We start from the raw sequence: 25,219 nt of genomic DNA on the forward strand, positions 1-25,219 counted from the left end.
CCAAACCGTCACATTACCATCATGACGCATTAAACGATTTTCCCCTATCGGCACCTTCTCGTCTCCGCTTTTCCCATTGGTCATTTCTCAACCGACCGTTCCCGTTTGCGCTTTCGGTTGGCTGCTTGAACTGTCTGTCAATCAACGTCATCTTACTTCCGTTGGCCGGAAAGAGGTGGTAGGCGCCATTTTGTGTTTTTTTAAGTTGGGGAAGAGTACGCGTGTGAAATAGTTTCTTTAAAAAAAAACACACATTTTAAATTTTGTGAGTAATGTGTATTTAAAAATTGTCAACGATTTTGAAACCTCGTAGTTCATTCCACCGATAAGCGCGCATTGATGTTCAGATTTTTTCTCTTGTGAGCGGGGGTGAGCAGCAGCAAGCAGCAGTGAGATGGCTAACAAAACAGCCACTGGAAACCACCAGCAACAGCAGCAGCAGCCGCCGCCGCAGCAGCAGCAACAAGCTGGGGGGAGCACCAAGCCGGCCTCCTCCATCAAACAGGGCAACGTGCTACCGCTGTGGGGGAATGAGAAAACCATGAACCTGAACCCGCTCATCCTCACCAACATCCTTTCCTCGCCCTACTTTAAAGTGCAGCTGTATGAGCTGAAAACCTACCACGAGGTCGTGGATGAGATCTACTTCAAGGTAAGAGGCCGGCTTTGAAATTAGGCCTCGGCGCCTCAGTAACAGCCGGTTCGTTTGTGGTAATAGATTCGGCTCCAGTAGCGGCGCCATGTTTTGTTTCTCGGTACGGCCATGATCTGTTTGGCCTTGTGCAAAGCCGGGACGTTGGGAGAAAAATGGAAAAGCGTTTTTTTTTTGGCCTACACACGGTCTCGTCCGGCATGGGCAAACGCTCTCTATTTTTGAACGGATTGGTTTAAACGCATTTTCTGTTAGTCGAAAAGCCTCTTTTTATAAGGACTGAGATCTGTTGGAGGGTTCTAGGTTTCTCCTTTACCGACCGTTCCTGCTTCCAAGGCGGCTGAAGTTCTGAAGACGGGTTAGGAATTGAGTATGTCCCTGCCAGATCATGATCTGCGATGAGAAAAGAAATTTGGTGAAAATGATACAGGTCATTCAGCGTCTAAAAGGGAATAATACGATAATGTTTTGGGTGGGATTATTGTACAGTCTGCCAATCTTTAAATGTATGTATATAATAAATACGAATGTATTAATCTGATGGTTGTGCACACTTCCTGTCTTTTTTTTCCAGAATAAGTGCCTATGTATACTGGAAACTGCCTATGCAAGGTATATCTCCTCTCCTAACCAGTGGAGCGACTGCTAATGGGAGGTGTAATTTTAGTGTGACCTGTTTTCATGGTTTCCATTGGGGATGTGGGAATTTACAATGGCAATATCATAGAATACATCCTAGATTCTTTTGGGGCTGCCATTTTATTCTGACCACGCATATAGAATCATAGAAAATAGGAGCAAGAATAGGCCATTTGGCCCTTAGGGCCTGCTCTGCCATTTAAAATGATCATGGCTGATTGTCTAATTCAGTACCCTGTTCCTGCTTTTTCCCCATATCCTTTGATCCCTTTAGCATTAAGAAATATATCTACTACTTGAATATATTTACTGACTTGGCCTCCACTGCCTTCTGTGGTAGAGAATTCCACAGGTTCACCACACTGAGTGAAGAAATTTCTCCTCTATAGTGGCGGAACATTTCTTGTTGCTGCCATGTACCGACCATGCGGTGATGTCAGGGAAGTTACACTGCCAGAATGGTAGTGCAACTCATTGTAACATATAAGATTGAGAGGCTGCTTTCCCTTGGCTGGAGAGTCTAGAACTAGGGGGTCATGGTCTCAAGATAAGGGAATGGCCATTTAGGACAGAGATGAGGAAAAATTTCTTCACTGAGTTGTAAATCTTTGGAATTTTCTACCCCAAGCTGTGGATGCTTAGTTACGTATATTCAAGACTGAGTTCAATGGATATTAGGACACTAAAGGAATCAAGGGATAGGGCGGGAAAGCGGAGTTGAGGTAGATCATCAGCCATGGTCTTGTTGAATGGATCAAGGGGGCCTTATGGCCTACTTCTGCTCCTATTTCCTATCTTATTTAAGAAAGGTGAGAGAGAAACCAGGAAAATATAAACCAGTTAGCCTAACGTCTTTTGGGAAGTTATTGGAATCTATAAGGACAGAGTGGCTGAGCACTTGAGGGAAATTTGAGCTGATCAGAGAGAGCTGAGGTAGATTTGTAAAGAGTAGGTCATGTCTAAAGAACTTAACTGATTTTTTTGAGGAAGTAACTGAAGTAGTCAACAGGGGAATGTCTATGAATATAATTTATATGGACTTCCAGAAGGCATTCAATAAGATTCCACATAAGAGACTGTTAACTAAAATTAAAGTTCATGGAATTGAAGGCAAATTATTGACCTGGTTAGGAGATTGGTTTGGGTGGTAGAAAACAGAGTATGTTCTCGAATTGGCAGTAAGTGACTTGTGGTGTCCCACAAGGATCTGTGGTGGGGCCTCAACTAGTCACAATATTTATTAATGAATTGGATAACACAAGAGAGTCCTATATCGAAGTTTGCCAACAACACAAAGATTGGTGGCATAGTAAGTAGTGTAGACGGGAGTATAAAATTACAAAGAGACATTGATAGATTAAGTGAGTGGGCAAAACGGTGGCAGATGGATTTCATCAATTTTGGACCAAAAAAGGATAGATCTGAGTACTTTTAAATGATGAAAAGCTAGGAACAGTGGAGGTTCCAAGAGATTTAGGGGTCCATGTACACAGATCACTAAAATGTAGTGGTCAGGTACAAAAAAAAATCAGAGGCTAATGGAATGTTAGACTTTATATCTAGAGGGCTAGGATATAAAATGGAGGAAGTTTTGCTATGCAAAGCCCTGGTTAGACTCCATCTGGAGTACTGTGTATAGTCTGGGCTCTGCATCTTAGAAAGGATATATTTGCCTTGGAAGGAGTGCAGTGCAGATTCACTAGAATGTTACTGGGGCTCCAAGGGTTAAATTGAGAGATTACATAAACTAAGCTTGTATTCCCTGGAATATAGAAAGTTATGGGGTGATCTGATTTGAGGTTTTTAGGATTTTGAAAGGAATTGGTAGGGTAGATAGAGAGAAACCTTTTCTGCTTTTTATGACAAGGGGGCATAACCTTAAAATCAGAGCCAGGCCATTCAGGAGAGAAAAGTTAGGAAACATTTCTTCATGTAAAGGATGGTAAAACTGTGGAACACTCCCACAAAAAGCAGTAGATGCTAGCTCAATTAATAATTTTTAACCTGAGATCGATGGACTTTTGCTAGCCATGTGTATTACGAGATATGGAGTCAAAGTGGGTGGATGGAGTAGGAAACAGATCAGCCATGATCTTTTTGAATGGTGGAACAGGCTTGAGGGCTGAATGGCCTACTCCTGTTCTTGTGTTCCTGTGGTAGGGTTGTAAATGCTACTGTGCATGCTTATGCTGAATCTGTCTTGCAGAATATAAATGTGGGAATTATGTAAGCAACTGACCAATCATATTGAGTAACTGACACTGGAAGCGATTCCATATTTTAAATGGGGTGGCTGTATTTATCAGTATAATGTCGGAGGATTTAGTGGTTTTCTGACCTGTTGTATCTAGGGACATCTTTACTTGTTTTGCAGATTCATAATGATTAAGAATATCCCTTTAAACACAGATGCATCATGTGATTTTAGTTACAATACAGATGGTAGATTCACATTCATTGAGGATATTCTACACTGTGTTGAACTGTTTATTGTAGTTGAGGGAAGCATCTTAGAGGCTGATGCATGTGCTACCGCAACTAAAAGAATTCTATGCTTCTAATCGTATTATAGTCTACCAGAAGAATAGTTATTTATCCATTTATTTTCATACTTTCCAGAGGCACATTCAATGGCAAAAGTTTGGGCTGTGCCAGTATGATTTTTCTTCTGTACAGCTATAAAATATGATTGAAAATATTGCATCAACAACTATCAGATTTTATTTGTACGTTAAAAGAAGTGATATTTTTCTGAGTTTATCCTCTTAACTAGAGTGGATTTAGCATAACACAAATTAGGTATAGATTAAATCTCCCCCTATTGAACATCTCAAGTTTCAAAATTCAATTTGATAATCAGAGAAATCTTAATTTCACATACATCTGGAGCATTTTCAAAAGTTTCAAGGTCTGTTTGATCAGGCCAAAGTTCTTGTTTTGCTCATTGCTTGTATGTTTTGTACTGTAACGGTCTTCAGTAAGGCATTACATTGGACGCAGTATTGGTGGAAGGAAGTTTGGGATACCACAGCATGCATTCAGTATGGATTCCCTGTAGCTCTTCAAAAGGGATCTGGAGAAGTTCCTGAGAGGACATTTCCAGTTATAGAAGGTAAGTTGCTGAGTAACTGGAAATAGTAGATTTGCTTTAGCACTATCTCCTGGAGCTTCGCATTAATATCGGGATTATGGAGAGGAAGTTCCCAGCCTGTTTCCCCTCCCAGGAGATTGCAGGAGGTGGGTAAATAGCGTAGGTGACTGCACCATCTTTGGATTGGGCTTAATGGACTTCTTTTCGTACCTTTCTCTTCATATAAAATCATAGAATGATACAGCACAGAAGGAGTCCATTCGGCCCATTGTGCCTGTGCCGTCTCTTTAAAAGAGCTATCCAATTAGTCCCACTCCCGTGCCTTTTCCCCATAACCCTGCAAAGTTTTCCCCTTCAAGTATTTATCCAATTCTCTTTTGAAAGTTATAATTGAACCTGCTTCCACCACCCTTTCATAACAACTCGTTGCATTAAAAAAAATCCCCCTTATCTCGGCACTGGTTCTTTTGCCATTTACCGTAAATCTGTGTCCTCTGGTTACTGGCCCTTCTACCACTGGAAACAGTTTCTCCTTATTTACTCGATCAAAACCCTTTCATGATTTTGAACACCTATTAAATCTCACCTTAACCTCTGCTCTAAGGAGAACAGTCCAAGCTTCTCTAATCTCTCCACGTAACTCAAGTCCTGCATCCCTGGTACCATTATAGTAAATCTCCTCTGCACCCTCTAAGGCCTTAATAGCCTTCCTAAAGTATGGTGCCCAGAATTGGAGACACTACTCCAGCTGGCCAACCAATGTTTTCTAACAGTTTAGCACAACCTCCTTGCTTTTGAAATCTATGCTTTTTTTAACAGTCTTCTCAACTTGTCCTGCCACCTCCAAAGATTTGTGTACATACATCTCTGTTCCTGCACTCCCTTTAAAATTGTATCATTGCCTTTCATTCTTCCTACCAAAATGCATCACACTTCTCTGCGTTAAGTTGCATCTGCCATATGTAGAATCTCTGTTCTGTAGTGATTTCATTTCCTCTTTGAATGTCGCTATGAACTTAATTATGCTCAGTTATAAGCAGTTTTAGGCTTAGAGCCAGGTTAAGACTAATTACACTGCAACTTTGGTATCTTCATTGTGTGAAGTACTTTAGGAAGTCCTGAGGTCATGAAAGGAGTTATATAAATGCACATTTACTTCTTCGTTCTTTAGAATTAAGATATGCTGTTCAGAAATACTTCTGAAGAAAGACTTTTGTAATTCCTATCAATTGCTATGACAGTGTGGTAAGTTTATGGCTCATTGCCTTATTGGCTGTCTGTTCAGAACAGTCTACAGCTACATTCTATTATAATTACCTTTTTCTTTCTGCTATATGAAAGTGCTGATTTGTATTGGGTATAGTTCTATGGGCACTGGCCTCTGATGCTTTGCCTAATGAACATTCTTCATGTATGAGCTTAGGCAGTAAGAACCTATAAGCATTCAATCTTGGAGAGGTTATGTCCTGGTTTTGGAGCCTGAGGGTTTGATGTTGCTTGATGAGCCAGCGTGGCTTTGTTGAGAGTAAGTCATGTCTGCCTAATCTAGTTGAATTTTTTGAGAAGGTCACTGATACTGTAGACAAGGGGGTGCCTACTTTACAGATGTTATCTATATGGACTTTCAGAAGGCATTCAATAAGGTTCCACAAGAGATTATTAGCAAAAATGAGACCACACGTATTTGGAGGTAGCCTTTTGAATTGAGTTGGAAATTGATTGGGAGATAGGACACAGAAAGTGGGGATAAAGGATATATTCTGATTGGCAGGAAGTGACAAGCGGTGTTCCTCAGGTATCTGTTCTGGGGCCTCAACTTTTCATCATATTTATTAATGACTTGGATGAAGGAATAGAGAGTTGTATATCCAAGTTTACAGATGACACTATGTTGGGTGGGACAGTAAGTAGATGGGAACAGGAAGTTACAAAAGGCCATTGACACATTTAGTGAAAAGGCAAAATGGAGTTGGGAAAGTGAGGTTATCCACTCTGGGCCCAAGAAAGGTAAATCGGCATATTTTCTAAATGGTGAGAAACTAGGAACTATAGAGGAGCAGAGAGATTTGGGAGTCCAGTACATAAATCATTAAATGCTCTTACAGGTACAAAAAGCAATTAAAAAGGCTAATGGAATGTTGGACTTTATCTTAAGGGGTTGGAATACGGAGGGGAGGAAGTTATGCTTCAGTTGTACGGAACCTTGGTCAGACCCCATTTGCAGTACTGCATTCAGTTTTGGGCACTGCACCTCAGGAAGGATATATTGATCTTGGAGGGGGTGCAGCATAGATTCACCAGAATATCAGGTCTGAGAGGGTTGAATTATGAAGACAGCTTGCATAAACTTGGCATATATGCATTCTCTTGTGTATAGAAGATTGAGGGGGAATATGATCGAGGTGTTTAAAATGTTAAAATAATTCAATAAGGTAGATAGAGAAACTATTTCCTCTGGTGGGGGAATCAAGAACGAGGGGACATGATCTTAAAATTAGAGCAAGGCCATTCAGGAACAAAATCAGGAAGCACTCTTTCACACAAAGAAATCTTGAATTCTCTCTCCCCAAAAGGTTGTGGATGCAGGGACAATTGGAGCTTTCGAGGCTGAGATTGATGGCTTTTGTTAGGTAAGGGTATCAGGATATAGAACAAAGGCAGGCAAATGGAGTTGAGGTACAGAACAGCCATGATCTAATTGATTGGCAGAGCAGGCTTGGGGTTGAATGGCCTAGTCTTGTTTCAATGCTACAGCGCAGAGAAGCTATTTAAATTATTTAAGAAAAAAGCACACCTCCTGAAAGTTGGTTACAAACTTACAATATAATTAAATTGTTCAGTTGATGTTATAAACTCCTCAGCTTTACTGCTTGCTGGCTTATATCTTGAATCCCTCCTTTAGATTATAGCTTCAAAACTCCCAGGTATTCATTATTGCAAATGCTCAAAATATTACTGTCATTGCCCATTTTATTTAAAGATGTATAGATTGAGGACTGTAAGAAATGAGGTTCATCTTATCACCATGATTTTCCTTTCCCATCCTGAACAAGCAGTGGCACGTCAGAAGCAGTCTCAGAAAACATGATCCCGTAGAACACTTTCTGAAAGTTGCACTTTATTTTTCTTTGCCATGTTCATTAGTTTAAAAAAGTATAGGTTTAATCCAAAATATAACTCATGCAAAACTTGTGTTGACTTTAATTTCATTGGTATGTATTTGCTGAATCGAACTTGTGTGAGATGAAGTGCGACATTTTAGTTCCAGTAGTAATTCCAGTTCTTTCTGCCATGCAACATAACATCTATTTGAACATTGCACCTGGTGTGCCCAAGCTATTAAATATCTGTTCTTTCATGACTTTAAAGTGGACTGCATAGAATGCTCCCAAACTTTTTATAAAACTAAAATTGTGGTTAAGATTTCATTTTGCAAACCACAGTGGTGGACATGGCTGCCTGAGATGTGAGGAAGCAGCATTTTCAGAGTCTTTCCTTCTTGCTATGCTTTTCTCTTCGTGTCTTATTTGTAATTAGTAGTGTAATGCAACTTAAATTATTTGAAGCAGTATTGGCTCTATTTTCAGAGATTTGAACAGGTAGATGTGTATTGCCTGAGCTCCACAAGTCTATTCAGTTTTGTGTAATGGAGCACTGGCCACAGGCATTAGAGTGCCAGTGGTAATTGTAATAATTGAAATGTGGTGATGATTGCATCAATTCTTGATCATTAATACAAATGACTTCAGTAGCCACCCAGCCTGGCTTCAGTTTTAAAAAAAACTCTTGATCTTCATAGCAGTTGATATGTATCCTCATTACAGGAAGACATGGTCTTGCATCAAATTTGCCTATATTTACATTGCTGCCTCAGATCAGCTTCCAAGGGTGCTACTGTACAAATGCCAAAAGTGTGGTATGAAACAAAATAAATGTAAAAGCTTTGATGCTTTACATCAAATAACTTGGGCTTTAGATTGGTCTTATGAATGGATTTCAATTGTAAATATAATTGAGGAAAGAAAAAAGGTGTTCAAGTCTCCTATAGTCAATCTTATGCTGTAGGAGCAGCTCCATTGAAAGCGATGGGGGCCATGACTATGGATAGTGTAATTAACTGATCAGAACAATTTCAGGCAAGTATGCTACTGGCTTTGGATTCATAGTATCATCGTACGTATAGCGCTGGAGGAGGCCCTTCAGCCCATCGTGCCTGTGCCGACTCTTTGAAAGAGCTATCCAATTAGTTCCATTCCCCTACTCTTTCCCCAGAGGCCAGTAAATTTTTCCCTTCCAAGTATTTATCCAATTCTCTTTTGAAAGTCGCCATTGAATCAGCTTCCACCACCCTTTCAGATCATTACAACTCACTTCGTTTAAAAAAAAAAGTTTCCTAGTGTCGTCTTTTGCCGATCACCTTAAATCTGTGTCCTCTGGTTACCGACCTTTCTGCTGCTGGAAACAGTTTCTCCTTATTTACTCTGTCAAAACTGTTCATGATTGTAAACACCTCTATCATATCTCCCCTTAATCTTCTCTGTTCTAAGGAGAACAACCCCAGCTTCTCCAGTCTCTCCACATAAAGCTAGATAAACATGAGGGAGAAAGGAATAGAAGGATACGCCAATAGGGTTAGATGAAGTAGAGAGGGAAGAGGCTTGACTGGTCCATGCCGATGTTTATGCTCCACACAAGCCTCCTCTCCCTACTTCATCTAACCCTATCGGCATATCCTTCTATTCCTTTCTCCCTCATGTGTTTATCTAGCTTTCCCTTAAATGCATCTATGCTAGTCGTCTCAACTACTACTTGTGGTAGCGAGTCCCACATTCTAACCAGTCTGAGTAAAGAAGTTTCTCCTGAATTCCCTATTGGATTTATTAGTGACTATCTTATATTTATGGCCTGTAGCTCAGGTCTCTCCAGCAAGTGGAAACATCTTTTCTATGTCTATTTTGTTTGTGTCTCTGATCCTGCAGTCTCCTCTGCCTGCTGGCTGTTTGTTCAATGGCAACTTGCATTATTTCGCCTTTAACTTATATTTAAAAAATTGCCACTGTGCTTGACAGAGGTGTAATCAAAAAATAGATGCCAAGTTAAAGGAGATAATGCTTTATGCGGCTGGAAGTTCACTTTTTTAATGTTTTAAGATGTAGCTGTTAAAAACTTTGTCACACGCATTCTGTAAATGGAGTGTTAAAATGACATTTTAGTACCATTTAGCAAGAAACTATAACCTGTTAATTTTGCAGCTATAGAAAGATTTGAGGAGCAATGTAATGGCCCCTTGGTGGTATATGAACAAGAACAAAAGTTTTATCTGAATCTGTGCTTCAAATTACAAGCCAGATTTGATCTTAATTGTGCATTACAGTCAAGCACAGTGGCAATTTTGCACAAACTTAAAATGCAACTTTCCAGTACTTTTGTTGATGGGGGTGGAGGGGCTTTTTTGTGGGGGAAAGCTGTTCAAATACTACCATGCAGCTGTGCTTTGAGAAATCATTTTTAGAGGAAAAATTGGAAGGGTTGTGCAAAGCGGAAGCAAAAGATATTATACACGATTACATTTGTGATTTTGAACATTAAGTTCTTGTGTATGTCTCAAATGTACCCTTAAAATGAAACTTTCTAGTGAGATTGAAATGATGAATTTAACATGTGGCAAATGTTACAGCACTTAGTGGAACGTTTCGCAAGACAAATTCCACTGTGTTTCATTCCTACTTCGAGCCAATAACCATGAGCTGGAGTTGCTTATGGATATCTAAGGTACATCCAAGGGAACGTACAAAATGATTTGGTCTGATGGTTGCAACGTTAGGTTATCTTAATTTGTATTACAAAAGTTACAAAATCTTTCTTTAATTAAAGATTTTTTTTTACAGGTTACTCATATTGAGCCATGGGAAAAAGGGAGCAGGAAGACTGCAGGCCAGACAGGCATGTGCGGAGGGGTAAGTAGAAGTACGTGCTTTAATTTCTTTTTAAAAAATCTCTCTTATAACTATAAATGTTTATCTGTCTACTGACTTGGTTGCGTACAGATATTTCCCCCTCTCTTCGCAAACATAGTCGGCGATACTTGCTGGGTATCGGCAGTTGAGGCCTAATCTGTTAATACCAGCTCCCAGTATTTAAACATGTCTTGGATGCTTCCTAGTGCTGTTTTGCAAAGCTTCACAATTTTGAGCTGGTTCACATTCAGCACAATCTGAATGGGACAAAATTTCTGGAAATTTATGCATGCCATTTACACTTCATTCTGTTCTTAAGCAAAACAATTTTTAAAATGGTGCTTGTCAGCTCTCTTATCAGGAACAAAAGTTCCACAGTATCTATAACCTCTTAATTGTCCTGTCAATCAGACAGCCAGGGTTCTCCTTCAACCTGACCTTTAGTTGAACCCACCATTCATTTTAAGAATGCAGAGCAATTACACTGTCTACCCATAAAGGGGCATATACATTCATTCTATTTTACATGGCATGTCCCTATCTTAAAATGGTGCATCTTTAATTGACAGCATTGTTACTGGAAATTTGCTTGTGTTGTGAACATGTGAGAAAGGGTCGTTGAATGTATAGTTATGTTTGACAATGTCCAATAAATTTGCTGCTAGGCAAAGCTTGTCCAGGAAGCTCAAAGTTTATTCCTACTGCAATTAAATTTGTTTATTCAACATAATTTAAAAGTAACAGCAGGATAATTACCTAGATTTAGCAATGGACAAATCATCTGTTCCCTAATAAAGGAATAGAATGAAAAGATGGATTTTGGAACAGAAGTGGATACCATGCAGCTCAAACACAAGCAATAGGCAAACACGTCGTACTTGCATCTAATTTGAAACAGGATTTAAAAAACATTCTAATGCCAACACCTTCTCTTGAAAGCCACTGATTGTATTTTCACACACACTTGAGGTCAGAGCATGACCACCCACCAACATTTTTGTCGAGAGGGGAATCTTAATCACTGAGTTATAATGGATGGTTGTAATAGCTTCATGACAAGTCAGACTTAAAATCGCTAGATGCACCTTTGTTCGTGTAGTTATTTAAGTGAATTGGGATGTTAGTTTTTAATGCCTTTGCAGTAAATGCTTCCCTGGAAGATTCCTTTCCAATTCCTCAGGCAATCAAGCAGTAACTCATTAATCTCCTTATTTTCAACTGCTCCACAATCTACCTTTTTATAACTTGAAATGTCCTCAGGAACTTGTCCCATTCTGTTATGTAGCGTCTTTCATGACCTCGATGTCCCAAAGTGTTTTACAACCAATTAAATACTTTAGAAGTGTAGCCACTGTTGCAGTGTAGGAAAACGTGGCAGCCAATTTGCACAGAGTAATATGCTATAACAATGAGTTAATGACCAGATAATCTCTTATTAGTGATGTTGGGAAATATTGGCTAGCACAGTGGGGAGAACTCCCCTGCTCCTCTTCATACAGTGCAATGAGATCATTTATGTCCATTTATGAGAGGGCAGATAGGGCTTCGGTTTAACGTTTCATTCTAAAGACAGCACCTCTGACAGTACAGCACTCCCTCAGTACTGCACTGAAGTGTAAGCCTTGATTTATGTGCTCAAGCCCCTGGGGTTCTGATTTAGAGGCAAGAGTGCAGGGCTCCAAACTTGTAGTAAGTTTGAGTAATCTGTTTGAGGCCAATGACTAAAGAATACTTTCCAGCGTTTAGCCTAATTCTTCACTTGCATATTTTGCAATCATGCACCAAGTTTTCCCATCCCTATCCATCTCAAATAATCGATCCAACTAATCAGGATCTATTAATTTCATCATTTTGAAAACTCAATCATTTCTTATGTAAACCTATTTCTCATGAAAATAGCTCCAACTCTAGATTTAGTCACGATCTCTAAGACTGGATATCATTTTGTATGCTCTCCAAAGACTCCATATCCCCGGCGATATCTGGCGACCAAAAATATTCCAAATGTGGCCGTACCTAGGGTCACTACTTCAGACCAAATCCAGTAAATTATTTTCCCAAACACTGCTGAGTAAGGAACCAATCATTGACTGATTCAACAAACATTTCAGCCATGGTTACCTTCCAATTAGTCTGCTTAATGGTTGTGTATTTGAAATCCCTTATAACACATGTAGTACCCTGTTCTGTGGCCCTTCTAATTTACTCAAAGTTCACCTTGCTGAACCTGTTGTCCTTGGAGCCTGTACAGGCATTAAGGATCAACATTGGACCAACTGCACCTAAGTTATTTCTGCTCCTCTTTGAATCCTCTGCACCTGTTTAACTGAATTTGAGGACTTTTATTTATATCTAACCATGTTTCAGAAATACCTGGATATGTAACTTCTTCATGGATTCCCATGCCTGTAATTCTAATATTCATTTCTAATATACCTTCAAAGTTAACTTTTGAGGTCTTTGCGAGCAGTGTAGGACATCAGCTGTTTTATTGATGATGAGCAAGCTACCATGTTCCTTTCCTGCATGCATTGTGCTGCTCGTTATATATTAGTGCATTTGCTCTGCTGGTATTGGGCTTGTGCCTATTTACCTCGTCAAAATATTACATGGCGGCACCCCCCCCTTCCCCAAAACTCTGTTTTTCCTTATGTAAACACCGTGGTCATTTAATTTGATCTAAATTAGGACTTTATATTGCCAACAGTTGTACTCTAGTTCCTGTAAAACAAGGAGACCACATAGTTAACAAATTTAATCCCAGTCCCAATTAGTTTAGATGTTTCCGAATTGTCTTTTCTCAGCCCAATCTGGTTTAAATGCTTCTCGCGTCTTCTGAAAAGCTTACCTTCTCCAGCAGTGTTCTCTAGTTGTCCACAAATGTGAGATTCTCTTTTAAAAATTGGATTCTCATGAACGTACAATTTATGAAGCTATTATAGGTATAGGTGTGCACATATATACACTTTGTGAAACCATTGTACAATTAAGGGTACATTCACAGATATTTTGAGGTCATTGTACACCTAAACATACATACATTTTAAGTGTATATTCCCAAAAATAGTTTACAAAGCCACTATGCATCCTGACTGCATGGTACCTGTGGGAGGAACGTATTTCCACATCAGATTGCTTGTCAGGAGCTGAGGCAGCTTGTTTGGCCTTGGGTTCTGGGGTTAGTTGGAATAAGGGATGGTGGGGAGGCGTCTTGAATACTGTTGGTTCGGGTTGGCCCTAATGGCCACTGGGTAGTTTGTGTTGAGTAGGTCTCCAAGAACAGTTTGCAGGCTGGCGGGTATTTTCCCAATTCTGGATTCAAGTCAGACTTCACTCATTCTGATTGGCAGATGTCCCGTGTTTCCAATGTGTGTTTCAGCCATGTGTTTACTGTGGGTGGGTCTGCAGTCGTCACAGGATTGGGGGGAATGCATCTTCTTCCAGTTAGTAGTGAGAGTCATGCTAACCTCATTGCGGGGGTCCTTTTTCTTGGGAGGCCCAGCCAGTACTAAGTGTCCTCTAGGATTTTGAACCTGGTCATTTTCCTGGTGATCCTTGTCCACTTTCCAGAATGGCTGCATGCAGTTGTTTAACCACAATGATGTGGAGATGCCGGTGATGGACTGGGGTTGACAATTGTAAACAATTTTACAACACCAAGTTATAGTCCAGCAATTTTATTTTAAATTCACAAGCTTTCGGAGATTTTCTCCTTCCTCAGGCAAATGCCTGAGGAAGGAGAAAATCTCCGAAAGCTTGTGAATTTAAAATAAAATTGCTGGACTATAACTTGGTGTTGTAAAATTGTTTACAATTAACCACAATGAGGGGGAGGGTGCCCTTCTGGCCATGAGTTTAAAAAAAATTCAATGTTTTCAAACCCATCCCATCCCAAAGTGACTTTGAAGCTCGACTTGCCACACTGAAGTTGGTCTATCTTTTCATTTGCTCTTGGTATGACTTTGGTTTTTCCCTTTGTAGTGCTGTGTGGAGGGGTAAAAGAAATAAGGGAGAAAAACTAAACCTCAAGAACAGTGGAAATCCTCATACTAACTCCCCCGTCCTAACTTTCATAGATACAGCTCCTTCGGTAGAGAATAGATTCCCTGATTTGTCAAACTCATGTTCTTTGTAGCAGCAAAGGTGAGTTGAAGTGAATCGAAGAAATAAACGGATAACTTTTGCATGAGGAAAATATCTCAAATATAAAACCTAGTTAAAATCAAAATTGGGAATGTACAGTAGGAGAGTTATCCCTGTGTGCTGCCTCTAGGAAAAAATAGACTATGTAATTAAATTCTGTGCAAGTGCTTGTATAAAATTCTCTTCGCATTTTTATTTCAGGTACGTGGTGTTGGAACAGGGGGCATTGTTTCCACTGCCTTTTGTCTGCTGTACAAGCTATTTACCCTGAAGTTAACTCGAAAACAAGTGATGGGCCTAATAACACACACTGACTCTCCGTACATCCGGGGTTTAGGATTCATGTATATTCGGTATGTCTGTGCTTTTGTTCTACCCAACCATTAAAATATAGATATTGTGAAGCCTGCTTAAATGCACATTGGTTTTGCCAGCTATAATATGGTTAATTTTAACCAATCTGCCATTGATTCTAGGCATCTGAGACATTTGAGAGAGGTGATGGTGAAAGGGGCCACTGAATGGAGAATTCAGTCCGATAGAACTCAGCCTAGGAATGTTGCTACTCTCTACCCAAGTAGCAAGAAACTCACTAAACACAGATGCAACATATTACACTACATGCATTTTAAACGGATGTATGTCTTAAAATGTCAGTCAGTGGACTGCTAAATGTACTAGCTGGCTGCTGTATGTTCAACAACATAGTCTTTGCTGACTGGCACTCTAGATAGGTTTCTGTTTAAAATGCTTGTGGTGGAAGAATCATTATCTGTTAGGGAGTTTCTTGTGACTTTGAAAGTGAAGTAGCAATTCACCAGAAGTGCAAAGGTGGGGTCCCGATGTTACAATCTGAAATTGATGAGTGTGCCCATTTGGGATCTTATGAACTGGTTCTGTCTGATTCTTAGCTGAGCTGTCACTTGAGCTGGTCACTGCCTTGGATAGTGATTAACTCAGTTGGCTTTTAGTTTGGAACCTGGACTGATTACGGGAGATTGTTTGCACATGTACGTATGGCGATCAGAAGTTTGACAATCTGTGCACTTTGATGGTATATGCTTTAATTCAGTGTGCAAACTACATTGTCAGAATAAATGTGATTTTGAAAAGTGTGCACTTAAAGATGCTTTTACATTGAAAATGTGCAGCTAACAAAAGTGTACTTTCAATTTGACAGTCTTGTGCATACTCAGTGGATTTACCAGCTCTGCTTGTGCCTGGCATCTGATATAGGCATGGCTCCAGGTGGGACTGCAAATTGGAGAGCAGTGCCGGGAGGTCAATATTACCCAGCTCTCCTGAAATCAAAATTGCAATGTAAAAGATTTAATATGCACTGAAGTTTTGCTGTATATTTATAACAGATCTTGAATATTTGTAATTTTATTTTAAAGGTACACACAGCCCCCAGCCGACTTGTGGGATTGGTATGAACCTTTTTTAGATGATGAAGAGGTATGTTGGCAAGGGTTGTGCCTTTCATTGTCTTTGGGCATGGTGGAAGAGAATTGTCATAGCTAATTTGTGTTCAAATTAATTGTGTAAAGACGAGGCTTTCTTTTATATATTGAATCGTAAAGTTTTTGTAGGTGTAAGTATTTGTATTTATCTGTGAGGAACAATAATTTAAATCAATTTTCTTACTGCCATGTTTATTATGTATAGAGTAATTATATTTTGTTCACAGCATATTGGCTGCTGTGACTTAAATAATTTGGTGATGAATTGACTTAGTCCCACTGAGCATCAAATATCATGCTATTAGTGGATCCCTCAACCCGTTCATCTGAAGACTTTCATTCTCTATCTTCTGCCCTGGAAACCCGCATCTGAAACTCAAATTCAAGGTAATGTAGGGCTGACTGTCAGCTGATGCATGTTAGAGTCCATCCTGCCCCAGTCCAGTTTAGACTTTTACAGGAATAAGAATTGTAGATTCTCTCTTTCTGTCCTCCTTAAATGTAGAACTTTCCAATAATGTTTTAACAATTGAGGGAGATCCTAGGTGCTGTAACAGTTACTAGTGTAATTAGTTACAAAATATATATTAAAGCCATCTTGGTATAGTGCCCCCCACCCCTGCCAAAGATGTGTACCTTTTTAGATACACTAATACTTAAGAACATAGAAAAAGAGACAGGAAAAGACCATCTGGTCCATTGAGCCTGTCCTGGCATGGTGTAGTTTGCACACAATGTCACCCCCAGCTCTTTCCACTCATAAACATAGAGACAAAACCATAGGCCAATTTAAGGAGAAACTGGGAAATTCCTCCCTGAAAATGAAGATGATCAAGCTAGCTCCAGGCAACAACAGTGACCAGTGACACTAACTCCCATTAAACTAGCTACAATTTGTATGTAGAGATGTTTATCACTCTTAGGAACTCAGCCAGCTCCCTTTTGAATGCTTACCACAACTTACCCAGAGGTCAGCTACTATGAAAAAATACTTTCTCGCAACTAACCTTGGCTCAGTGGTAGCACTCTTGTCACTGAGTCAAAAGGTTGTGGGGTTCAAGTCCCACTCCAGAGACTTGAGCACATAATCTAGGCTGACACTTCATTGTGCTACTAAAGGAGTGCTGCACTGTTGGTGGTGCTGCCTTTAGAATAAGATGTTAAACTGAGGCTCTGTCTTCCCTCTCAGGTTATACGTAAAAGATCCAATGGCACTGTATGAAAAAGAGCAGGGGCGTTCTCCAGTGTCCTGGCCAAAGGTTATTCCTCAACCAACATCACAAACAGATTATCTGGTCATGTATCTCATTGCTGTTAGTGGTACTTCACTGTGCACAATTTGGCTTCCAAGCTTCCCTACACTGCAACAGTGACTACAGTTCAAAAAGTACTCCATTGGCTGTCAAGCACTTTGAGACGTCCTGAGTTCGTGAAAGATGCTATGTACTCGTAGTATCGCAGTAGGTACAGCGCAGGAGGAGGCCATTCGCCCCATCGTGCTTGTGCCGGCTCTTTGAAAGAACTATCCAATTAGTCCCATTCCCGTGCTCTTTCCACATAGCCCTATAAATCTTTTCCCTTCAAGTATTTATCTAATTCCCTTTTGAAAGAACTATTGAATATGCTTCCAACACCCTTCAGGCAGTGCATTCCAGATCATTACAACTCGCTGCTTAAAAAAAATGTTTCCTCATGTCACTTCTGGCTCTGTTGCCGATCACCTTAAATCTGCACCCTCTGATTACTGATCCTTCTACCACTGGGAACAGTTTATCCTTATTTACTCTGAAAACCATTCATGATTTTGAACACCCCTATTAAATCTCCCCTTAACCTTCTCTAAGGAGAACAAATCCAGCTTCTCTGGTCTCTTCACATAACTGAAGACCTTTGTCCCTGGTACCATTCTAGTAAATCTCTTCACCCTCTGTGAGGCCTTGACATCCTTCCTAAAGTGTGGTACCCAGAATTGAACACAATTCTCCAGCTGAAGCCTAACCAGTGTTTTATAAAGGTTCAGCATAACTTCCTTGCTTTTATACTCTATGCCTGTATTAATAAAGCCCAGGATCCCATGTTTTTTAATAGACTTCTCAACTTGTCCTGCCACCTTCAAAGATTTGAGTGTGTGCACCCCCAAGTGTCTGTTCCTGCACCCCCTTTAAAATTGTACCATTTAGTTTATATTGCCTCTCCTCATTCTTACTACCAAAATGCATCACTTCACATTTCTCTGCGTCAAATTTCATCTGCCATCTGTTTGCCTATTTCACCAGTCTGGCTGTGTCCTCCTGAAGTCTGTTACTATCCTCCACGTTGTTTACTATATTTGAGTTTCGTGTCATCTGTAAACTTTGAAATTATACCCTCTATACCCAAATCCAGGTCATTAATATATATCAAAAAGAACAATGGTCCTAATTCTGACCCCTGGGGAATACCACTGTATACTTCCTTCCAGTCTGAAAAGCAACCATTCACCGCTACTCTCTGCTTTCTGTCCCCAAACCAATTTTGCATCCATGCTGCCACTGTCCCTTTAATCCCATGGGCTTTAATTTTGCTAACAGTCTATTATGTAATACTTTATCAAATGCCTTTTGAAAGTCCAAATGCACATCAACTGCACTACTCTCATCAACCCTCACCATTACTTCATCAAAGAACTCAATCAAGTTGGTCAAACATGATTTTCCCCACTGCTGACGTTAGGCTGACTGACCTGTAATTGCCAGGTTTATCCCGCTCCCCTTTTTTGATCAGGGGTGTCACATTTGCAATCCTCCAGTCCTCCTGCACCATCCCCATATCTAAGGAGGATTGGAAGATTGTGGCCAGAGCCTCTGCAATTTCCACCCTTCCCTCTAACCTAGGATGCATCCCATCTGGACTGGGTAACTTTTCTACTTCGAATACTGTCAATCTTTTAAGTATCTCTTTATTTTTATCCTATTCAGTATCGCTACTACCTCTTCCTTTACTGCTACAACGGCAACATCCTCTTTAGTGAAGATAGATGCAAAGTATTCATTTAGTACCTCAGCCATGCCCTCTGCCTCCACAGAAAGATCTTTTTTGTCCCTAATCGGCCCCACTCTTCCTTTGTCTACCCTTTTACTGTTCATATGTTTATAAAAGACTTTTAGGTTCCCTTTTATGTTAGCTGTTAAGCTATTCTCATACTCTCTTTGCCCCTCTTATTCCCTTTTTGAGATCTCCTCTGTACTTTTTGTATTCAGCCTGGTCCTCTACTGTATTATGAACCTTGCATTCATCATAAGCCTCCTTTTTCTGTTTCATTTTAATCTCAATATCTTTAGTCATCCAGGGAGCTCTAGCTTTGGATGCCCTTCCTTTCCCCCTCATAGGGATGTGTCTACTCTGTACCCGAACCAACACCTCCTTGAAGGCCTCCCATTGTTCAATTACTGTTATCCCAACCAATTTTTGATTCCAATCCACCTGAGCAAGATCCCCTTTTAACTCACTGAAATTAGCCCTCTAGCATTAAGCTTTTTCACATTTGGTTGTCCTTTTCCATAACTATTCTAAACCTAATATGATCACTGTTCCCCCAAATGCTCCACTTCATTCCCCCGAACTAGATGCAGCAGCGTTTCCTTCCAAGTTGGGCTGGAAATACACTATTCCAGAAAGTTCTCTTGAACACATTTCAAAACTTCTACCCCCTCTTTGCCCTTTACGCTTTTACTGTCCCAGTCTATATTGGGATAATTGAAGTTCCCTCATTATCACTACTCTAGTTTTTGCATCTTTCTGTAATTTGCCTGCAAATTTGCTCCTCTATCTCCTTCCCACTATTTGGTGGCCTCTAAGTATAAATCCAGTAACGTAATAGCTCCTCTATTGTTCCTTTAATTCTAACCAAATAGATTCTTTCTTTGACCCCTCAACTACATCATCCCTTTCCAGTGCTATAATTTCTTTGATCAATACTGCCACCCACCTTTCTTTCCTTCCCTATCTTTCCTGAATACCTTGTAGCCAGGGATTTTAAGTGCCCAATCCTTCCCTCCTTTGAGCCAGGTCTTTGTTATTGCCACTATATCATAGTCCCATGTGGTGACTTGAGCCTGCAGCTCACCAACCTTATTTACCACATAAATGCAAGTTCTTTTTAGGCCAACTGTATGCTTTTGTAACTTAAATTTATGTTCCCTAGTCCTCCTCAACATATCTACTTCAAGTAGACCATCCACATGGACAGAATCTAATCCTTCATTATTTTGAAGACATCAATCACATCTCCTTGAAATTTGTTTTTCCCAGGTAAAAGGCACCAGCTCCGTGGGCCTGTCATCCCTAGTTCAGTGGCTCTTGGTTTATCAGTTGAGGAGCCCTCCTCTGAACTGTTTCCAGGGGCTCGATATCCCCACCGCGTGAGAGGACCAAAACTAGACACTGCAGTCTGGTTAAGGCATTCTACAAGGAAAGGATAGGGAAGCATGCTGCACTAGTCAACATTAAAAGACATTTTCCTGGCACAGGCCCATTCCCCATTGCATCAAGATCCTCCTGCAATCTTACTATTTTCATCTGAGGTCAGTAACAACACACGTTTGTGACACCCGCAAACTTGTGGATAGTTCCTCTGATGCATTTGTCTAGATTGTTGAAGGTGGTGAAGAGCAATGGCCATAACTCCGATCTCTGAACTCCACTAGTGACTGTCCCTCATGCAGAGCCACTGTCATTAATTACTAGATTAATAACTTCTGGATCGATCTTTGTACATAACTATTCAGTCATACTTGTTTTGGCTTATATTTAGAAAGTACTGATCGTTGTCCAGATTCAAAGTCTGGTCTGGAGACTGAGTGCTTCTTCATTCTATGTTTTGCTGCATAGCCTTTTGCCAGAGAAAGTCTAAACTCAATGAATTCAGATTATTTACACTTCATAGCGAATTGCTATTGTATGTTCAATTTAAAGTGCACACAAAGACTTGTACTGCATTTATATTTTATGCATACTCATTGTGTTAACTTGATAGGCTACAAAAAATTGAGTGCAGAGTTTCCTTATTGCCACCAAATAGTGGTAAGCATGTTTCCATATGCATGAGGTATGTTGGCATATAATATTGCTTATAAATGCATTTTTAGAAGAAAGATTTTGCAATTTTGTTTCAAGTCCTGGAAAAAGTATGAGATTGTTAATACTTTATAGAATTTGGAGAGTGATTATCAGAGGTGAATGGTGGCACGTATACAGCAATGATTTATTCAAATCATTTCCCATTCCTAACTATTGAAAACCTAAAGGAAACAAAATAGTATTCAAGATGCTGTTATGTACAAGAGCAATAGATGGAATATGGTATCTTGTTCTGGTGCAATCTCTGTCTTTTTCCATGAAAGTTCTGAAAAAAGTTGGGCTTTCTTTGATTTTACTTGTCTCAATTTTCTATATTTAATGTGTGGAAAATGGATTACTTAAGATCTGAACTAAAACTTTTCCTACTTCATGTGTTAGAAACCACTTAAGAGCAGCAGCTGTTCTTTGCTCCTACTTAAAGCTATGATTTTAAAGTTTGGATTTGGCTCCTTTTGTAATTTTTTTCCCCTAATATTAGGAAGCTATTTTATAGATGCACATTAAACCCATACTAATAATGTATCCAGTTAATTTATACGGTTGTATTATTAAATCCAGGACTTTTTTTGGGCACGGGCAGAAAGACTGTACAGAAGAGACTGTTGATCAGTTTCTAATGGTGATGAAGTGCTGATTATTGCCCATTCTTGTAATATAAATGTTGTTTCCGTGTACCTAGATAAACGCGCTGATAAAGGATGTTGAGTTCAATTGACCTCTATAATTTAATATCTTTGATCGACTTCAGCTTTAAAATTGTTTATGTAATTTTCCCATCCCTGCCACAAATCTTTTAAACCATACCCATTCATTTCAACAAAAGTCTTTGAATGCATTAAAAAGAACATGATTTTTCATAGGATAATTTTTTAAAATTCTGATTTGATTTCATTTTCTCTCCAGTTCATCTATACACAGTGAGTTGGTAGTACTGGCCACGCTTTAAGTAGCGTACTTTAAGTACACCATTAGAACACGAAGCTGCCATTCTGCCTGTGATTACATCTGTCTCCATCAAAACTTTAGATTTGAGCCTGAGTTTAATGAAGCTCTGAGACTGCCGGCATTTAAGCTAATTGCCCTGTTTTCTTCTTTAGATCTTCATTGGGCAGCAGGTGAATTTGGAAATGTAGCTGAGCAACACTATTGATTAATGTGTGTGAGTGCAAGCGCTTATTTTATGTTTAGACTGTCTTTTTTGTTTTTCTAGCCTAATAAAATCTGATTTTCCTGTGTGCTTGCACTGTAGGTTGGAAACTGACAATAGCTGACTAACATGTCCTGAGCTGTGAGAGGGCATGGCAAGGAGGCAATCATGCGGTAATGACCCTTTTCCAAAGACAATGGTCATTGTGGACTATACAGTTTCAAAATATTTTATATTGAATGTTAATTGATTATACCTCACTGCTTCATGGCAGTTGGTTTGCTATTGCTTCAAAAAGTTGTCTTAATGTTAAATACAGTGAGGATCGCAACATACAAGAAGAAAATTTAACGGCTTGCTGACAGTTTTCAAATTTAGCTATAACCTTTGTAGCTACATAAGTGTGTTGGTCAATTTGTGCTGCTGGTATACTTAGTAATGTGTTTTAAAAAGCGTACCAGGTTTTGAAGAGATTTGGCTGTGGGAGGTTTTTCCAAACAGGACAATTAAAATGCAGCTTTAGATCAAATTTCGAGGGGGTTGGATTATGTCAGTCCTAGGAGAAATGGCACCTATTATTTTACAGATACTTGCAAAATATTTGCATAAGCTGATAGTGGTATTACTAAAGTTTTAATAGGATCAGTCTAATTTTTAACCATTTTATTACAGGCCTCACAACATTAATTTTGGGATAGGCTTGAAAGTTTTGCAGGTATAACTGCATGTGAAAATGATTAGGTTACTTCAAAGGTAGTACATTCTTTTTAAACAAAAAGTTGGGGTTCCTTGATTATTTCACATGCTAACACAAATGTGAAGGGTGAATGATCAGTTTTACCAATGGCATGTTTTTATTGTGTTTTTCAGGAACTAGATGTAAAGGCTGGAGGAGGTTGTGTCATGACAATAGGAGAGATGATTCGTTCTTTTCTTACTAAACTGGAATGGTTCTCTACTTTATTCCCAAGAATTCCAGTTCCAGTTCAAAAGAATTTGGACCAGTATCTCAAAACTCGACCAAGGAAAATTGCCAAAAAGGATGGGAAGGATAGTATGGAAGAGCCAGAGCGTCTTTCAGAACGTAGACACTCAAGGTAATGCATTTGGATTAATTAAATGTGAACATATATTTAAAATGCTATTTGTAAAGCATCTAGAATTTTATTGCAATTTACTGACTTGTCTTTCAGGTCACCAAGAAGATCCCTTAGTCCACGCAAATCTCCTAGGCGATCTAGAAGCAGAAGTCGTCATAGAGAAGGCCATGGATCTTTTGGTTTTGACAAGGAATTAGAAAGAGAAAGAGAACGGCAGAAAAGGGAACGAGAGCAGGTTAAAGATAGAGAGCGAAGTGAGAAGGATAGACATAAATCTAGAAGCACAGACAGAGGCATAGACCGCAGGCGAAGCAGAAGCAGAGACCGACACAGAAGTCGAAGCAGAGATAAAAGGAGTGATAAAAAAGATAAAGAGAGAGAGAAGGAAAATGAAAGAAGCAGAAGGAGAGACAAAGATTATGAGAAAGATAAAGACAAAGAAAGGGTAAGTGATAGAGACAGGGAAAGGAATGTTGAGAAAGAGCCAGAGAGATCTAGAGACCGGGATAAAAGAAGCCGATCAGAGACACAAGACAGAAAACGTAAGGAAGAAAGAAGAGAGAAAGATGAAAAAAGGCATAAAGACGATAAGAAGGATTCAAAAAAAGATAAAAGGCATAGTAGAAGCAGGAGCAGAGAGAAAAGACATAGAAGCAGTAGTCCTGGTAGGGGTCGGGTCAGCAAACGTAGTAGAAGCAAAAGCAAAGAGAAATCTAAACACCGAAATGAACATAAAGAGAAATCAAACAAAAGAAGCATTAGCAAAGAAAGGACTGATGTGAATGACGGTGAACGGATAAAGAAACAGCGTAGTCATAGCAAAGAGAAAGCTCGCAAGCGCAGTCGAAGCAAAGAACGATCTCACAAACAAAGTCACAGTGATGGTAAGGATCATTCAAGCAAATCAAGCCACAGAAGAAGTCTCAGTACAGAAAGAGAGAACAAAAGCAATGCAGAAGGGTGGTTGCAAGGCAATACCACTGATGATGACTGAAAAATTACTTAAATCTCTAATTGTACAGTGAATAAATTGTTTTGCTTTTGAACATTTTCTTTTTTAAAAAAAAATTAATTATGCTATGGCTAGGATAAACACCTGTCTTCAAATTCCTGTAGCCTGCAGATGATATTTCCTGTTTGTAGGAAGTGCCTTTGGTAACCAGCTGTTCAACTTACCATTGTAATTCAAGACCAACTTTATTCTGTACAATGTAGTTGATACAAGATTTGTTTTTGTTTGAAATAATGTTTTTGCAAGTATACTATGTACATATGTTCTGAGAGTTTTAATCATTGGCACAACTGCCATGTTGGTTCATTTTGTATGATGGGCAATAAACTGCCAGTACTTAAAACTGTTGTGTTAATACACTGATAGCATTTATGTCCTACATATACGTGCCCTGTAGTAGATATCCCTGCGTTCAACAGAATTGTACTGGATTTTATTTTCTATTTATTTAATATAAGACCATGCAAATCTTAAGGAAAAAGGTGGGTGAGGCCATCATATTTGGAGGGAAATTACACTGGCAAATACCAAAATTGGTATTTCTCTCCATGGCATTCCTGCAAACATTCTATATAGAGGTGGCTAAACTTAAAGAAATCCAGAAGCACTATTGGTAATATACTAGATTTTAGTGTGCGGTTTAGGAAGATACAAGCAGCTACTTAACATTAAGGTGTTTTGCTTATGCAGTGAATTATTTCCAATGCACGCTTTAGGTCTTGCATTTTTGTCATTTTAAGCTTATCTAATTAATGACTTGTGTTCATTTTTTAAAAAAAGGTACAGAACATGTGTTTTGTATGATGACCTTCAGCACAAATTTACTTAAAATTTTTAGGTTTTAATGCATTAAAAATAGTATTTTCAAGTTTAAAATACACATTTTTATAAAGCCAA

The 25,219-nt window shown here is 39.3% G+C and overlaps 1 protein-coding gene across 4 annotated transcripts; it reads left to right on the forward strand.

Annotated features, from left to right (window-relative positions):
- The first annotated feature begins 171 nt into the window (after positions 1-171).
- Positions 172-24,665, forward strand: prpf38b (pre-mRNA processing factor 38B). 4 transcript variants are annotated; one of them, XM_067990600.1, is made up of 6 exons: positions 172-652; positions 10,271-10,339; positions 14,684-14,835; positions 15,880-15,940; positions 23,081-23,307; positions 23,404-24,665. In XM_067990600.1, exons 1-6 carry the CDS (start codon positions 395-397, stop codon positions 24,302-24,304), a joined length of 1,668 nt encoding a protein of 555 aa, XP_067846701.1. In that variant the 5' UTR covers positions 172-394; the 3' UTR covers positions 24,305-24,665. The 4 variants fall into 4 exon arrangements, with proteins under 4 accessions (XP_067846701.1, XP_067846703.1, XP_067846704.1 ...); XM_067990602.1 differs by lacking the exon at positions 172-652 and having other exon boundaries at positions 10,269-10,349; XM_067990603.1 differs by lacking the exons at positions 172-652; positions 10,271-10,339; positions 14,684-14,835; positions 15,880-15,940 and adding an exon at positions 22,178-22,222.
- Positions 24,666-25,219: the final 554 nt, after the last annotated feature.

The sequence above is a fragment of the Heptranchias perlo genome, chromosome 9 (assembly GCF_035084215.1).
Source record: "Heptranchias perlo isolate sHepPer1 chromosome 9, sHepPer1.hap1, whole genome shotgun sequence".
Taxonomy (NCBI): domain Eukaryota; kingdom Metazoa; phylum Chordata; class Chondrichthyes; order Hexanchiformes; family Hexanchidae; genus Heptranchias; species Heptranchias perlo.